This window comes from Opisthorchis viverrini (genome assembly GCF_000715545.1).
Source record: "Opisthorchis viverrini unplaced genomic scaffold opera_v5_408, whole genome shotgun sequence".
Lineage (NCBI taxonomy): Eukaryota > Metazoa > Platyhelminthes > Trematoda > Opisthorchiida > Opisthorchiidae > Opisthorchis > Opisthorchis viverrini.
In genome coordinates this window covers 339,541-358,883 of record NW_008752065.1, presented here as the reverse complement: position 1 = coordinate 358,883, position 19,343 = coordinate 339,541, and the positions used below count along the sequence as shown (strand labels likewise).

Genomic DNA, 19,343 nt, shown 5'->3' with positions numbered 1-19,343 from the left:
CTTCAGATCATCTAGTATTTACTGGGCTGAATACAGGAAGGGTGATGGGTTGTTTAATATATGAAAAAATTACCTGGTAGAAATTATTATCTACTCTTTGTACGGCCACCGGATCTTTCAGGCATCTTAATTTTAAGTAGTGGTGTGCCTTCCCCCGAAAAAATGATACATATATTACTATTTGTCCGGAGATCACATCCCACAAGCCTTTCTGCCGATTGACATTACAAACTTTGTCAACTGCAAATACAAGTAAATGTTGTGCGGGGGGTTTCTACAATGGCTGTTGCACTCAATCCTAAAAAACGACGATCATGTAGCTTTCTGGTTAACGCGATGGCTTAATGTCAGGACCAAGTTATCTCTCGGTGAATGCTACCTGGACTATTTCCTCTCTCACCACTTGCCAATACGTCAATTCCATATATTCCGCGATGGCTAACCTTGACCTTTCTGTGTTCTGCACTGCTCGCTACTTTGGAGAACTGGGGAGTAATTCCAGTGAATGGAATGGAACGGCATAGACTGAAATAGATATTTTATGAATGCAGCAATCTTGAGAAAAACTGATTGACATCAACTTGCTGAAAGGGCAGACGTTTCCGAACGAAGTGGATAGCAATTCACGATGGATGACAGGCTTGCGTTTTCTCAGTTTTTTTATTTTGAAAAATCATTAGGTTTCAGTGACATTTTCCCCAATTCCAGTCCTTTTTTGAGGTTATGGTATGGTAGGGTCTAAGGTAATATCAACTGGAAAAGTATCGTTCCGTTAAACGCAGATTTTCAATCACAGCTGGGATTAGCTAGCCTTTGGAGAGAGTATTTCTTGGCATAATTGAACTGAGTGGATCACCCCTGCTTTGGACGTTAACTAACTTTCTGACAACCATCTGCATAATTTCAAGGAAATACCTTCCTTTTTGGGGAAGATCCTTTGTGTATAAATGTACTGGCTTCACTAATCTCTCAGATCGTTTCAGTCGACAAATTACGCTGGAGCTGACGGCGTCCTAATCCCAGAAAACTCCCACTCAATTAACCCTCTTATTTTACTCGCGGTAAGAAAAGCTACACGACATTGTACGAGGGTTGTTATCAGCACCATTTTAGCTAGTCACTTGCTGAACTAACACTTTTCCACCTTAGTTGTTTTCTGCTGAATTGGTCCTCCTTCCAGTCATCAGATATCAACAATTTTCATTGCGTTCACTTTCAAAGTCATACACTTACTCTTTTTTAGTTTCATACCCTTCGTACCAATTGTGTGTTACATTCCAACCCTCCCATCCAATCTGCCTTAACTCATCTAGTTCTTCCTTTGTTGACCAATCGCTGAACACGTGGGTGGTGAATGCTTCTCACTTGCGACCAAACAACCGATAAATAAATGTGGTATTTTCGGTCGTTTCTAACAGGCCGGTCACCTGATTCAGCCGGGCAAATGTGCGAATATATAGTCTAAACTGTCAGAACCCTAATGTATTTAGAAGTAAGTCCTGGTAAATATGCAAATATTTTAACGACCCAAACGTTAATTGGCACACACTTATGTCAATCTATTTACCATTCCGTAATTTAGCAGCGGATGTGTTTTCAAATATATTGTATGCAATAAAACCAAAATCACACAAGAAAATTTTTGAATCTAACATTTAAGATATCGAACATTCTGCATCAGCACCGAACTCTAAAAAAGTGCTACTAAGGAATTCATCGGAAGCTTTCAGAAATATCTGAAAGATCACACTGCCTCCTGAAAAAACAATTCTAAAATTTTAACGGAAATCGCAGTTTGTAAACATTTACAAGTCGTTTTTATCTGAGCACTAATGTTGATGCACACTTTTATAAAAGGACAGTGTTTGTATTGCAAGATGGAAGCGGACCACCACAATGAACACTTTACCAAAGAAACGATAAAACAATTTACATGGAGTTCGTGAAAATAAATTTATGTGAGTATCTTGCGAAAACTCTGTGCTTTATTTTGGGATATCAACCCCCATAGCCAATAGGGTCTCACGTGTGCTAATGACGTGAAACAGGGTTTCCTATTCCGATCGTAAAGTAAGCGAAGATGTGAGTGACGTAGTTCATAATGAGCAATATACGTATCGCGCACAGCGTACGGGAACGCACTTAAAATTTTGTTCTTTAAAATTTGTTCCAATACATTTTACATGGTGAAACATTATGTAAACCGGATGGGTATATATTTGTATATATACATACTACGCTATTATTATCCATGATATAGTCACCTAATTTGATAATCGGAGTGGTTTACGGTGCAGAAGGTACTGTCTCAAATGAAGCAATCAAGACATGCAACTGTGTTGGAAGGAATGTTCTGTTAAATGGTCACTGCACAACAGTTTTCCCATTTTATCCAATATTGAGTGTCACTTGTGCTTGCCAAATTAAAAAAGCATATGCACAAGCATCGGAGGTTTACCGAATTCCCGCGTTTGATTTACGCTCTTCAGCTACGGTGCAAGATGGTCTCCGGAATTATTGACTCGCGTGAACGTGTTTCACATGCAAGGTGATTCAAAAGAGCAAATCATGAATAACTGTTTGTTTGTCTGGTCGTCTGGTTGCGTACTACTACCATCACACACCATTATACTTCATTATTAAATATTACGTTAATTTAATGCGTTACTGTATTAGCGTACTTCAGTATGGGGCTGTACATGTACGTGTACTGAAATGTCTGTGAGTAAAGTCAATCTACAGTAGAAAACCCCGAAGCATTGTAGATCCGTTTTAGCCTTATTAGGAATCCTCATCAATGCGCATCTTGCGAGACTCCGGAGAATCTCGAGCTCGCGACCGTCAGGCTAACGGTTCGAGCACCTAACCCTTCGATCACAAGCGGCTGGTCAGCACTGTGATTAGTTGTACCTAGACAGGATATTGCTGCACTAATCCATCAATCACGAGATCTACATCACAAGGTCACTCTTATTGAGTGGCTCCTCTAGCAACGACGTCTCAGATGGAAGTTTCACTCATCGTGGAAATTTTTGGGGGATTTCGTCTCTTAAGGGAATCGAACCTCCGCTGAAAAACCGATAGATAGCCGAGTGCATAGATTAGCTTCAGTTACAGGACGAAATCTTCGCAAAAATCCCCAAATCTCCTCACGCTACTAACAACGGAATTTCCCGCTGTGTAGCGCTCATTTGTTGTGAATAGCACACCCGTAGCATAACTGGAGCTATTTTTTTCCCGATAAAACAATGAATCACTCAACAAGGTAAAAAAATTGAAACAACTTGTTTCACAAATTCTTGTGTACACCGGAAGTGACCAGCCCATTTGCACTGAGTGTAGACCCTCGGGAAGGCTATTTACTGTCTAATAGAAAAAGTGGGCTTGTCGACAGCAGATCGATATTCAGTCACTTGTACACTTGTGTCCACAATGTGCTGCTGTGATCCTTATGTGTACGATTTTCGTCAGTGATATAGCATTCGATTTCTCTTCGGCATGATTTCGAAATAATCAAAACTTTGTCGGGTTCTACCGCTTACGTGGAAGTGACAAACTTCAAAATAAAATGTCTGAAATTTCAAAATATTTCCAGAGCTTACGATTGCTCAAGTTGGCTTGTATTTTACCTTTCGATAGATAAATTTTTGTCCCGAACTGAGACGATCCGATAATTGATTTTTCGATTATCTGGTGAGACACGAGTGCATATATTCCGCTTAGTGAATGTTTTTGATACATTTAGTCTTTTTGTTCTAAAATCCTTATTGGCTTGTTGAGTTCTTTCGCTCGTTTGTCTGTAATTTTAAGGACTTGATAGTGCAGTTCTTGTTTACAACGTGTCTCATATGCCATTCGTTTAAGGTCATGTGATGAGAAATACAACTATTCTACCCTTCTTCAAATGTATACTGACTTTGGTCAGAAGGAAAAGGAGGCAAACGGGATAGTCTTTCCTAAAGGACATAGCTGATATTACACCTGCCCAATTAAAAAAAATTTCCGAAACAGAGCACTGTCATCGGGAGCGAGAATTCTGCCTTGCACTGAATGTGATATCAGATTTTGTGAATGTTTTTGATGTCAGAAAACAAAGCAAAACTGCAGTGTATTGTTGGATTCCCCAGTGAGGAGTCAAAATCCTTTCTGGCGTCTAGACTATCCACTCATACAACAAGGAGAAGTTACTCTCCCGATAGTGCACAGCTGTCTTAGCGAAGTGACTGGTAGGAAGCAAAACAAAGTTGTGACAGTTCATCAAGTGTGAGTTTTGCTGGTGAAATTGCCTCCGTCTGTGACACAAGGTACGTTGCTTAACAACAAGCAGAGCGCAGCGGTTGGTTTTGCCAAAAAAGTGCAAGGATTGTCAGGCTGGTTTTTTTGGTTGAGCAGACTCTAGGTAGTGTATGTTATGTGTGTGTACACCCGGAACCGCCCAGCAGTTTGTAATAATGTTGTTTGTGGACTAAGCTCAGTGTAAGCAGCTTAAAGTATCCAGAAGGTGTATAGTAGCTCTGCATGTGTTCTCATGAGCTTAAAGTAGAAGAAACTTTTTCAGAAGACAAAAGATGGCTTTGGAATGATTAGCTTTGTTTGTTTATCCAATATTTGGACCAAGTCTCCAGCAGAGTTTTTGACTTACAAATATTTTGTACTTAACATGTGCGGTTTTTTCACCCTATAAAGTTTCTGGAGGTAAGTACGAATTAATTAGGACTACTCGTGACATGTTGATGTTTTCTGCTGAATGGCTTTCCTCCTGTCTGTGTTAATCACAGTCCCCGTGTGCAGTTAAGTTGCAACGACCTCGACTTGCATACAAGGTCTCTATTGAATGATACAGTTCCAGACGAAATTCTTAGCAATTGTTGGCAATAGGCTATCGTCTTCAAATAGAGTGAATCCTCAATCTGGTGACAAAGATAGTCGTGAGACAGTTGAGTCAAAATGCAGTAGACAAATTTGTGCCATTTCCGCGAAAGTAAATGTGGCACTATGTCAGCTGATCAGCAGCTGCTGATCAGGTGATTTTGTGAAAACTGATTGAGAACCCCATCAAAACGCCATTAAGCCTCCATAACTTGGCTATCTTTTTTGGTAGGCATGAAGGTAATGGATAATTGCCGTCAAGAAATGAGTAGGTTTAACTACAAACTCATACGTTTTCAGGTCTCGCAAAGCTGAACTGAAAACCTATATGTGCTACAACGTTTTGTCCATCATAGTTGGAATCGAGGGCCGTCTATTGACTCAATTGAAAACCCGAATTCACTCTACAGGAACAATGATAGATTTGAATTTGAAGGAAATCTATATAAATAGATCGATGAAAGATGCCCTGGGACCAAACGTTGTGGACAGATTTTCGTGGCTCTTAAAACATCGTTGAAAGTTTAAAATTGTTACTATGTCAGCGATTTGATGACGATGTTATAAATAACAGAGCAATTTCAGCGTTACTTTGATGGCCTTACTCCCACCCTACGTAACTTCTTTTTCACCTTCAGTTTCGAATTGAACGGAATTTTCCCACACTTTCCACCAGATTAATTGTAATTTCTAGGAGTACCCTGTTAAGCACGGTCATTCAGATCACTGCGATCAAGTTCAGAGCAGGGTTGAAATTCCAACAGCCCCCTACCATTCACCCAGAAATACGAACATGTTCTTACTCCTTTAATTCAAAGGAGAATGCGTCAACATCTATAAAAGGCGCGGGCACAATCCTGCTTTGAAGATAGTTTTTGTTGCAGCCCAACTGCATCTCAAACGAACCACCTAAGTGAACACTGCAAAAACTGGAGCCCAGGCCGTTTAACCTGACATTGATCAGATGACTGGCATAAATCAGTCAGTGAGTATTTCTTCAACATTGTTTGAACTCTTAAGTTAGAAAACTCATGTTTTATTTCCACGGTCGAAAAGAGCAAAAGAAGTGCCAGCATGCCGCAGCACAGTTCTTCCGTCAGGTCTAACAATCTAAACGTCCGAATGTGGTTTCCTCTCATGCAAATGATGTTTTCTTTGTTTGCCATGACAACTAATCTATAAGCGTTGTCCATGCATGAAGCGAAATGCCTACAGGTAACGTGTTGTTGGCGTGTGACAACGGCAATTATTTTGTTTGTTTGCAAAAGGGGAGAAAATAGCTCACTGATTACATCGATTTTGCAACGAGACTTCATGATTGATTTTCTGTTTAGCGAACCAGTTGGCAAGTCAGCTCAAATAAGTTTTTGTCAAAGCGTAACGGAATTTACTGGATTTATGTAGATAGTGTCGTGCACTTGTCCAGAAATAACCTTGTTACAGCTACAAGTCGAGGTTTTCGTGAATGTTTTAAACCCATCAGTAGTTTATCATTGAATTTTTCTAAGAACGCGGATATGTTCACCCAGTGGGCTTCATAGCCTATCACCGTGAATATTACTGATGCTATAGACACGCTCTAGTTCGAATTCATCAATCTTTTTGCTTTCAAAAAATAAATTCTGTGTAAAATATTATATTAGCACTAGGTTCAAAAAGTTTTTACCTCCACCCCATTATTTCTCATCTTTCTAAATTTATACCTAAACAATTGATTCTATTCAACAAGTGATTTGCGTTTCAAAGAATAAATCCACCTGCAAATATGCCTCTGTTCATCAGACTGGTAAAGTATTTTACTGAGTACTTGTCTAAAACACCTGTATACACTCACCGCCATTTCCTGCGTGTTCTGCAGAAACAAAGGCTGATGCACGTCACATGCCTAAGCTCAATGTAAAAACTAACCAAGCTTTTTAAAAGCATCCGATTTAAAATATCCAGTTGAGGTTAGCGTAAAAGTGCCGACAAAATCTGTGAACGGCAGTTAGCTGGTGATCTTTAAGCAAGCCAAAACCGGCAATAGGATGTCAATGATTTTTGTTTGTACCATTTTATTTTACAAAGCCATCCTTTTAGACAAGAACGCTCATTCGTTTCAAGATCCATTGCAGCAAGCAATAACAAGCAAAATTGTAAGTGCAAAATTTAGAGAAAATAAGCTGTAAGCTGTCTCCGATCTATAGCACTCAACTTGAATGGCGCATTCGAGCTTGGGGAGTGGTAACTTTTACAAACAATCCCGGAGTGTCTTTCGGATGCCACTCAGAAGGAGGGACTCAAATCAACTAGTTTCTTTTTCCGCATCATTCTGCGGTAACATTCGTGCATCAATTGCCTATTGGAAAGAGCCGACTTAACTGGGCATGAATTCCAATAGCCAGTTTCATGAACACCTTTGTCATCAGCATGTACGGCTGGCCTAACTTCTTTGCTTATTTAGACGTAGTAAATTAAAGCCCTCTACATTCATTCACAAAATTAGGCCACTGAATCAAATAATTCCGTAGTTCACAACAATTTTACCTGCAAATTTTTTGCAACCAGAAGGGGGTATGTGCAGCTAAAAGGGCTGAATATTTTTGGGCATTGATTATGGTCACAAGGACGCATTACTATTTTTACATGAGTCTCCGACTGAGCCGAAATAGGTACTGAAATTTTGGGTTTGAGGGCGACATCAACTAATTGTTATTCCGAACAGCTTACTTTGAATCCTTATCTTCGATTTCACTGTTCGGATAACGTGGTAACGTTGCCAAACAACCGCAACACACCCAGAGAAATCGAGTGCATTTTGTTGAGCACCACTGAGTCCGCAGCTCACTTGTCACTTGCCTTAGTGCATCAGACAATAAGGAGAAGGCAACTTAACTTTGGGATTCAATCACTGTTTTTTCATCAAGTTCACATAATCCCCTCCCCTTCTATACGTGGTGAAATACTGTCCTGCAAGTTAACGAACATAGAACAGTTATTACAGCACGAAATATCAGAATGAACTTATCATGGACAAAATATGTCCAATGGAGCTCGCCCCCTTCTAGATCTGCGTGCAAAGAAATCTGAAGGCAATGGGGTTAGCCATATGCAAGAGACGATGTGAGTGAGTCATCTTCGAAGAACGAACCAGACCGGTGACAACCTCGCTTCAGTTTTCTAACCAGGTCAACCAAAAATGTATTGTCTTTCACGTATATTGCACGGATTTTATCGAAAATTTGCCGGCAATTGACCTCAAAAAATCACTGACGTTTCATCGAGATTAAATAAAGCAAGGTGACTGCATTTTCGTAGTTCTTATCGGTTGTCAGTATCGCATCACATCTAACTCTTATTGCCAAAGGGATGTTTACGGTACCGATGAAAATAAAAAAACCACGACTTTGCATTTTCCTATTCATCATTGCCTTGAAGCCGTAAAGGGATGTGTTCGCCTAAGGTAGTTTTCAAACCGCTTCTCTAGCGCAAAGTGTACTTCATCCTCACTTGGGAGGCAAAATGAAGTTAGTAGATGGAACTGTCACCAAAAAAGCACTTGATTTTAACTAGAGTAGTTGTGGTTATGTCTCTCCTGTAGTATGTTGAAAAGGGACTGACCTGTAGTCTTGATTGTTCCAAGTATTAACCAAACTTAAGCAAATTATAAACTCTAGGCATTTCTTTCGGTTTCTGTTGTCTGTCTTGAAAAAATCTGGGAACTTTTTATTGGATCTCGTCTAATCTATGAAGTCTCGTGGCTTTCGTGTTGGACTCAATTCGGTTGGGACACAAAATATTGAAATGTGACTTAGGTTAACCTTTCTAATGAATAAAATCGTTTAGTGATTACAGCTGTGCGCTAGCCGTGGCGTTGAACTTCAAATACTACACTCATTACGTCTGTTGTACTAGAATGTCTACCAAACACCGGCATGACAACGACCCAGATCACTCGGAACTACATTCTCGCCCACCTGGTCAACAGATGTTATGGTGGATAGACTTTCTCACTACATAACCACGTGTGTACACACACCTACTCTGGAGACAGCCCAATCGATTCCTTTTAAAATGTGGACACACTAACCGGTCCAACCGGTAGTGTCATGCTAAACTCAGCACACGCAAAGGAAAAGACTGACTCAGGGCCAGGTCGGACGGCTGCAGTGGAATTCCGATGATTCCATACTAAGAGGCTGCAGTACGTATCCCTAGTCGTGTATGGATTTGAACACTGAATATCTGACCTGTGAGGCAAGTTTGTTACTCCTATGTCACCTAAACATGAGGGTTTGTGAATTACCATGGTTGAGCTGACGATGTTCACTCCTGGGCAATCTGATCAATTCGCCAAGCGTTTCGAAACGATGACTCAGTGGCTATTCTAATTGTGCCAATTGATTGATTCGCCTGTCACGACTTCGCAGTCAGCTTTAAACCAGCTAGTAAGTTTTTGACTAGCTGAATCTGGTTGCGAGACCCGTGTACCGAGATTCACGTCACACTCGTTTGAACAATTCTACTGCTGCACAGGCGGAATTCTTCTGCTTCGTCCACGCCAGAAATCGGAAGTATTTGACATGAGGTTTATCCTTATTAAGGGCAGTGAACTGTGTAAATTAATGGTCATGTCTACAACCGAACAGTGGATATCTGATATTCATAGCAATTCAGTATAATCGCCAGAATAGTTGTAGTGGGACAGGGCTATAACCGTTTGAACGTAACTGAAGTGCAATTAATTGCAGTTTTTCGTAGGGTCATTGGCTGCAGCAGGTCGACCGATGCAAAGCTATCTGCCGAGTCAGTTTGATGAAATTAGGACGACCAAATTAGTAGAGATATTTACGACCCCATCAAGTTTGAGCCCTATTTCATAATCCAAAATGCAATCCTGTATTTCCGAGTATTCGTTGTTACATTTTTTAGGAATGAACAACACATCAGGCGGAGCTCAACGTCCAGTAGTTATATGTGGCCCTTCTGGATGCGGCAAGAGCACCATTATTAGAATGCTGATTCAACAATACCCACATGCATTCAGTTATTGTGTCTCACGTAAGTTGGCCCAATATTTGCCTTCTCCTTCTTTTGAACAGTTTACACATTGGCGTTCATTGGAATCTAACTTCGTGTTGATCAGAATTTCCTCGGGGACTAAGTTAGCATTCGCACAGATCTTCAACTCTCCCCGATTACGAGTTGCAGTTTTAGATTCACGCAAGAGGCTTGCATATGAACCCACGTTTAGCGTTAATTATTCACTGGAGAGAAATCTTTAGTACTTTGATGCTTAGTCTCCAAACTCGATAGCCCATCATATTTTGAGCTGAAACTTTTGCCACATTCATGGTGCTGGTCAGAAACATGGGTAAGTAATTAACTTGCCTGCCAAATTTGGAATTTTTCTTTTGGGGTTAGATGCAAATAAGGCTTTAAAGAGTCATTCAGGGATAGAGGTCCAGCAAATACCCATCAAATTAAGGACAGAGTCAATTACTCGTTTACCAAGACAAAAGGTTACAAATTCATAGTCCTATTCGAACACATGTGTTTTAGTCAACAATGTAGTGTAGCACGGTAACTTACTGATTAACTTTTGGCACACAACTCATTGTTTCAAAATTCACATTACAAGAGTGGTCGGAAAGAAACAATCGCGAAGCAATAACTACCTACATACATGCTCGCACACAAATAGCTGCATCCTTCCTGACAGAACAACCACAAATATGTTGGTTGGAAGCACACCGACAGCACACTACCGGTTTTCCTCTATTCGAAATCTATCAATGAGATATATTTCTCGAGATTTCGTCAACTTTAACTTCTACGTAAATAGCATAATTTAAGCAACTGGCAAAACACTCTATTTCAAGCCAAATCTTCCACGTGTGCAATTCTTCAATTGCATGCTTAAGTGGAGAATAACATCGCTGGAAACTCGGGGAATATGAAAACCCGATGGGCCACAATTTCAAAACCCATGTAGTTCGCGAATGGACGTACTTCGTCAGCTCCACCTGTTCGCCCACGTGACAAATTAGAAGCGGTGAAATCAGATTACTTTTCCGCAATTTTTTAAAGTGGTGTCGCTTTTTTTGATACAAAACTTTGCCACAGTGCTTGGTACGGAATCTTGTTCCCTGAAACACACAGTGAATTTTGGCATCGAACTCTGTCATCTATCTCGCTAAGATCAATTTACGTCTAGCAACCCAGGTAAAGTTGTCTAAATGAGTGAGCTGTCGCCTTTTTGTTTTGTTTAGAAACCCCTTGGTCGGTCTACTGGGAGTGGACGTTGTCGCGTCCAGCTCCATTGCTATAGAACTCAAAACGATACATTATTTTAGTTCTTTGGTGATTTAACTGCAGCCATTTAGCTCGCCAGTTAACCATGCTCCTGCTGTTTCTACAAATCAGGCTTAACACCGGCAAGGTGCATAACACATGCCAAGCTTCTGACTGGTGAGCTGACGTCTTCTGGCGCCATAAGTCGGTTCCGCAGTCGGTGTTCTGGGAGTTGGTAGTTAGGAACACAGAATAAACCTCGACTTAAAAAGCTGAAATTTAAGATTTGTATACGCCGTGAACTTTAAAGTTATGCGTCCCCCAGGAAAGTAAGTATCGAATTTAGTTTAAATCGAAGAATTTGCCGTTTGCACCTCTGTCAGAATATATGACCAAACTGAATTTTGTTAGAGGCGCTATCCGTGCATGATAAATAACCCCTAGTTTTGGTATTCTGCCTATATAAATTCATATTAGGGGCTCAGTTGATAATATCGTGTCCCAACTGATCAAAGGAAATTTAATTAGGAAACCGAACCAAACTCACTGGAAAATAAACAGCTGTTTTCTGTGAGCAACTCGACTCGAGACGGGCATGTTCCTGCCGCAAAAACTGGAAAATTAAATGTCCGACCACCAGACTCTCTTCACTAAATGGGGTGTTCCACGCAATCAGGCGAGTATCGAAGTTGTCATTTTCAATAATAACCTAAGGATTTCCGAACCTAACAGGATCAAGCAGGATCAGAAACGTCTCCAATTTTCTAACGTTTACTCTAATTTCCAACGATATCGACAGCAGTGAAATTTACAGTCCTGTGGTATGATAATATCAATTAAAAAAGAGCCCATCTAAATGTCTTCGTTCGTCTATAAATAAAACAGCTTCAGATCTAATTGCCTACGTTGAGATTCACTCTGACTATTTTTTAGCACTCAAAAGAGCTTATTTCCGCTTATCTACTACGGGTGAATAATTTTCAGCTGTACTGATGTCCTAATTCAACTGGCGAAGCAGCCAAGCTGAAGAATCGTTCTTGTTTTTAATCGAAAGCAGAACAGTCAAAAACAATAACGAAACTGTCGCTACAAATCTTATGAAATGGAGCAGACTCCACTAACAGTACTGAGATATACATAGACAAATTAAATTCGGCATGTCAGACAAACAAGAATATGGCGATGTTCATCCGGTATTCCCATAAAAATTCATTCACTTGACCCATAAACACATGCGAAGAGTTTACTTCGTGATAACTTCGAGTGATTTTCCGGAGAACATATCAAGCGCTACGAATTAGCCGTTCTTACTATAAAAATTAAACACGTTTGCGTACACTAAGGATATTTCCAAAGCAATTATCCACCAAGAGTCCGATGATTCAGTTATACGTGATGGTTCTTGACACTTTTTATTAGTTAAGAGTATCAAACTGTTACGCCTTTAGAATTTTGTGAAAATCGGTTTGATGCAGTATTTGTTAACTCCAGAACCCGAATAAACTTGGACTGGCCAGTCCATTTTGTTTGAGCACTCTTTCATGGAAAATTTACCGCACTAAATACAGACATTAGAATACCCTGTTATTAGGTTTGGACCACGTAGCACAATTTAATGATACTTACGTCATCGTAACTCATCATGCAATACACGGATCATTAATACATTTTTCATATTTCCGTTACAGATACTACGAGACCCAAACGACCAGATGAAATTTATGGCAAGGGTAATTGAATAGTCTGAAATGTCCAAGTCTGTAGAGCCTTCGTCTAGACGTTTTCGCTGTTGTCACTTGACTACAAAATATCCATATTTTGGTTACACACTGGTGAAATTTTCTCATTTTCTCGACCAAGTGTATGTTTGAACGCAACAACTAAACAGCTTTGGTCAGGTGTCTATTAAAGATGTTTTATAACCCCATCACGGAAGTTTTTTTAAAAAAAAACATCTGTTCCCTCATCTATCAAAGACTAGCAATCCAAAAGCGCAAATGGTCATCATAGATTGTGCCTATTCAACTTTTGGCATTTTAAGTAGGTAATGGATATGAATTTTTAAAGCATATTTCTGTACCTGTGAGACATTACTCAGTGTTTTTATACATATTACAAACGGAAATTTGGATGATTGATTTCACGGGACTTTCAGCTTTCTACAGTTCTACTAAGGAGCTGACACATTTCGCAACACTAGCTTTTTGTAAATTCCGACTGTAGGTAGATTTTTTTTATTCTGATGGTCTATATTAAAGCGACGGTAGATGAGAATGAAAGTACGAAAAGTAAAACGCTGTCATCCATTAGTTGCTAAACTTATATTCTGCAAAAGATGTGGGTACTGACTTTCAATTAGATTTCATTCGGACTATCTGCTTTTATTGCCTTTTGGTTACCAACATAATAGTGCGGTAAATTATTTTCCCGGGTGTGGTGAAGGTTCACAAAGCTTGTTTGTTTTTTTCTCATTAGGCCTCAGCATGTTCTCTCAAATGCTCTTTGCTATTGTATTATAAACTATATAAAGATGATTCGTAGTATATACTTACTAGTATTCTTGATTGTCGAAGCCAGACCAAATATATTAAAACTTGCTTTTACTTTGGTCAAAACCATGTCTAACTATAGAACATTTTGCCATCCTAGACAAATTAACGCTGTTTCTGTGAATGACAACTGTCTGGAATCGACTACATCACTTACAAAATAAAAAAATCTCGTTGAACAATTCGTTTAGAGCAAATGAGTTAGAGTCCCGTGTCGCGGTTTGACATTTTAAGTTACATAATGTTACACAACAAATAGGTTCGTGAGTTGGCAAAGCGTTAATTGAGAAATTCGTGGTAACCCAAATAGCTAGACAGCCACAAATTAGTTATTCGCGTATTGCTATATCTTCCAACAACGCAAGTCGATCACACTGCGCATCCTTATCCGGGGGTGATCGTGCGCAAAGGCCCTATTGCAGTTTGTTGGTGTGCAATTCTCTATGGGTTTGTGACATGGACGGCTTTGACAGGTTGTACAGAGGACAAAAAAGACGTACGGCGTCTGTGAATCTCTCAGCACAAAACGGGTGAGCGCTCCACAGAAATCACAGGATCATTAAGCCGTTATGTTGTCGAATGAATGCTACTTGTGATTTGCGTGTCAACTCGGTTGACACTCGGTTCCAGCAAATGAACAGATCCTTTTGCCTTCTCGATTTCAAGTGAAAATTGCTACCATATATGTATGACAAAATGTGGGAAAAGCCAAGATTTAATGGCTGCTGAAACTGGTATACCAACCATTAGTTCACTTAGTGCAGTCCGTTTCCTGCTTCCGGAAATAAACTGGCAAACAAATCGGATGAAACCGCTACATTGCACTGAGCACTGCATTTAGTGAAATCTTGCGGTCGGTCGTTCACGTTTTTCAGCGTTTTCAGCATTTACTTGCATCCATCGTGTTTACGTCTTTGTACTGAAGATCTTTTGGTATCGCAACCGGGTTACTTCAACGATAACTGAGTTCATGGTTTCGTAAATTAAAAGTAGCAGTATAAGGCTAGTGATTATCTTTCTACGCAGGCAGAATAAACAAGCTATCTGGTCTCCAAACGAAGCTTCGTGCACTGTGGTCATTGACGATTTTACCGAACTTCTTATAGTTATTCCCAAACTATTTGACTTTTCGTCTTGCTGATCACTATTGTGGAGCAGTTGTTCTCATCTTTGGTATATGTACGCTGCGTAACATTCTCTAATATATTTTGCATAGTGCTGAGCTTTCTAAAGGGGATATCTTCGCGCTATTCAAAACCATTATAACCATGGTAGAATAAATTGTTTGGATTTTTCTGTCACCAAGCCCAAAATTACGGATCACTGAGCAACATCACTTGCCTGGCTGTTGGGAAATTAACGGCTGACAGAAAACTTCATTACCACGACTGCAGCCCTCATCGATAATTTTACAGAGAAAGTCAGCATCTTTTTGTCATGCAACAGCTCAGGTGCATGCAAAGCTTCTTGAGTTAGAATCTCGCACAATCCACAAATTTATCCATTAAGAAGGGCTTGTATTTGCAGAGATCGATGGTGTTGAGTGTTGGTTACCTTGCTAAGCAAGAACTAGCGAACTGCCCTCATTTGTTGCCTACATTGTTACATCGGGCCTAATAATGTGCAACTGTTACTTTAGTAGTCGCTGACGTCAACTATTATCGTTACATGCCTGTATCGTAAATACCCTGGGGACAATCGGACGCCTCAGGAGCGTTGTACACTTACGAACAATCGGTCAAGCAAATTATCGAGTCGGGTGTTTGCTACGGTCTGCATATGTATGACGTTCTATTACACAGTGTACCTGCCTCCTTTAGCCATTAAATTTTCCTCAAATGCAAGACTTCGCAAGATGTTTGTACCAACATCTATTCAACTGACATTTTTGACAATGCAAAGGTATACTTTTTTTCAAATTTTCTCATAAGCCGCACGTGTCGCTTGCCGAGGACATTTATAAAATGGCCTATTTTTATGAGACAGTGAATTCATCATTGTAGCAGATGCTGTGATGTTAATTTTATTCACTTAGTATGACTGGTTTTGTGCTTGTTCAAATACCAATGTGCTACCGAGCGGATTACTTGCAATCTCACGTGCAAGAGTGTCGTCTGTTGAGCAGGGTCATACAGAGGTTGTAGACCACATCACACATGTAACACTATCCATTTAATTTAACGGCATTGACATACTAAATCCACGAATGACGAAGCCTGCTTGAAAATCAAACTAATGTGGCCAAACCGGGTAAGGCAGTGAAACCATCTACAAAAACCTTGTTTAGATTCACATGAAATAATATTCAGCGCACTATATTCAAGCGTCAGCATGAATGTTCACAGATTCTCATAAAAGGAAACTGAAACACCGTGCAAGACACCAGCTGCTCTCATTGCTTCTAATAAAGAAATAGGAGTCCAAGTAAACTAGGCGGTCATAGCACCGACGTTAGTCTACTTGATTTAGTCCTACAAGAAGTATAACAATCCAGCTGGCAAAGAAAAGTTGCACTTTTGCGTTCACACTCACAATCAGGTGTTCAGTCCACATTCAACTCAATCAGATGAGTTGTATTCAGAAAACATTTGAATGATGGACTTGTCATTTTATTTTTGAAGTTCACCAAAGGGGTTATTTGCTCCTATGGCGTGGACCAAGAGTCCAGTATCCAAAATAATAGGTAAAAACATGTCATCTGGCAGAATGCCTGGTGGATTACGATAATATTTAAAATTCTACGGCTTTTGGGTCCGAAATCTCAAGCGAATGTTGCAAATACGTTTGCCTATAAGGTTAGCTGAAATTAACAAGGCCAGAAATGATAAGTCAATGCCAGCATCTTTGGAAGTTGTGAACCAAGGCCGCCCTGAATTGACCACAATGACGAAAAAGCTTTATTCAAACACGCAATACCTCTGCTCACTCATCGATGCATCCGTCTTTACTTGATTAACTGCAATACTACTCTTGCATCTTTCGTAAACGACGGTTGGTTTTTGTCGATTTATTCCTATCTTTCATATTGCGCAGTTGTCTATAATTGTCAGCCTAGCGACATTGAAAAATTAGAGTGTCTCCGGTCGACCATAAGTTTCAAACTAACTTGTCGACCTCATTAGAATGAGTAAATGTCCCAGAGACAGCTCATCAAAACCAAAGGACTCTTCTTCCTGTTCCAATATTAGAGCCGATAAAGCTGCTCGTGCTTTGTAAATTTTCGAATTGCTGATAACCTTGGCAGATTTGTTCTTTTCCATTAGATTGATTTCAGTATGTGAATGTGGCTGAATATTGCAATAACATTTAAGAAACAAATCAATGTTAGTTTGAATCCTACTTTTCACAAATTGGCAGTCTAAAAGAAACCTGCGGGAATACACTATTAACCCTTTTTTTCTCGTCTCATTGCTGTTGAGACAATAAATAGCGTTCCTTTCCAATATAACTGACTTATTAATTCCTGGAAATTACTAACAAGGACTTGTGCGGACTACCTCTCGAGTAGCGTTCCATGCATGATGTAAGAAAGCGGACCTTGTATCTAGACTAACTGAAGTTGTGTGCTTGCTTAACCAAATAAACGGCTCAAGTGTAGATTGAAATTTAGATTTTTTCTAAATCTGTGGGTGAACATCAAAATCCAAAAACGTTGACGTGGCTCCATCAGCCTAGGCATTAGCTTGACGTTTATTGCGTTCACTATAAAGCTCCACGCTAAAGGGACATAAAGCTGGGCTTGTTAGGTAGGATGTAAGAATCCCAAGAAAACCTCAATACAGAAGATAATGTATACATGAAGTGGGTAGTTAGTTAGTTGGCCAAGCTTCCTTAGAGCTCAGGTTTACTATGCTTATATTCAACTTTTAGGTAGCAGCCCTTTAACTTGTGGCTTTAGGATCTCTACGCTACTCTCTTAATAAAATTGACTTCAATACCTTTCCAAATGACAAGTGAACTTATTGCCATATCATCAAAACTTGTCAGCAATACGGATAGTGCAGTGTCTGAGTAGCTCTTCTTTCCGTTTCAACACTAATGTTTTCATGGAATCTATGTTAAAATATGTACTGACCAGCGAATCAAGCTGAGCGGGCATCAAGATAAGGCCTAAGACAGTAGTCATTATGCTTATATATTTCATTAGTTTACTTTACAAGAAGCCCTGATGGAGTGAACAGCTGAATTTGCATGTTTTAAGGCGATCCCTTGAATGGGTCGCGGGACATTCGAAGTCGAAAATTTCAAACATGACCTGAATACTATCGGATCTCTAGACTCTCGATTAGCAGCACGATCCATTGTCAATTACTGAGATATAATATCGCAAGGACTTCACTCAGGTAGTTTGGATACAGCCTTTTCCAATGTAAAAGCTTCCTACTAGTTGGAGTGCTTTTTCAACGTCCACGAGGACTTTCTTAGAAATGATAATAATAATCAGTTATCAGTTTTGGACAGCCAACTACTTAAATAATACTGCGAAACATAAAGTCTAATAGATTTATGGTTGCTGACAATCATCATTGCACATCTTTAGTGATTTTTCTTAATTTTATTTTCTTCCCTGCCCAATAATTTTAACACGGATGAAAATCCATATAGTAGGTCTTTCGTCAAACCACAGATGATTAACAATTTAATCTGCCTTAATCGTCTTTCCTCCCAACAGATTATTATTTTGTGTCTGAAGATGATTTCCAAAAAGCTGTACAAAAAGAGCAGTTTGTGGAACATGGAAACTTTTCTGGTTACTATTATGGGACGAGGTAAGTGTCTATAGAAATTTCAGAAATTTCAGTCTCCTAATCGGTTTGACGCTAGCACCAGTTTTTTGGGACCTTTCGTTTTTTTTCCTACATATGGAAACTGATAACAATGCAAGGATTGTGGGATTTGTGTATTGTTATATTCCAAACATCCTATTGATCCAGATAAATTCATCGAAACAACAGTTAAATGGAGATATATTATGTGAGAATGAACTTGGGATTTACTATACACTTTATATTGGAGCTTACTATGTCTCTGTAATGAAGGCTGGACAAGTTGAAAGACTGGCTGCATACGGTAGTTGACGGCCTGCAGTTTGTGTCTTGTGCATGTAATCAGGTTGACCTCTTTTAACTGTGACCCTAATAAATCACTCTTCTTATCTGATTAATGAGCGCACTTACGTTTGAGCACCGGAATGTGGTTGGCAACATCGGCTCTTTAGTTTAGCCATTGAAGGAGATCTCTGTTTTTACCCCTTGCCCGATTGTTCTTAAAAAACGCTGGCATAATTAATGCCTTTTGAGAGGTCAAACAGATTAACAAAGCTGGCACAAAAACAAATCCCAAACCCAAGCTTTTGACATTATATCATATACCATTACATTACAGCTTACACATGAATTATATATTTATATATAATAGTATTTACATTCTTCTCAAGCTGTTCCACTGGATTCCAAGGTTTACTGACGTTTCGCCATTTTTGAAAATTCAGTTGTTGATTGAAAAAAGATCTGTCATTCCTACTGAGCTTCACTCACCTTTACCAAAACACAGCCGGAATCACTTGTTATTTGAACGCTTTTCTTACTCAGTAAAAACTTTCAAACTTCCAATGTCAGTAATTATTCATTCGGAATAACGTGATCCAATGTC

General features: G+C 39.5%; 1 protein-coding gene across 1 annotated transcript in view; it reads left to right on the top strand.

The window, feature by feature from the left end:
* Nucleotides 1-1,426: 1,426 nt before the first annotated feature.
* Nucleotides 1,427-19,343, top strand: part of T265_10799 (hypothetical protein) — a gene marked incomplete at both ends in the record, with an annotated part of 55,434 nt that continues 37,517 nt past the window's right edge. Inside the window, 4 exons of the mRNA XM_009177271.1 lie at nt 1,427-1,492; nt 9,781-9,909; nt 12,831-12,872; nt 18,364-18,460. Coding sequence (XP_009175535.1) covers nt 9,783-9,909; nt 12,831-12,872; nt 18,364-18,460 — 266 coding nt within the window. The remainder of the gene's footprint in view (nt 1,493-9,780; nt 9,910-12,830; nt 12,873-18,363; nt 18,461-19,343) is intronic.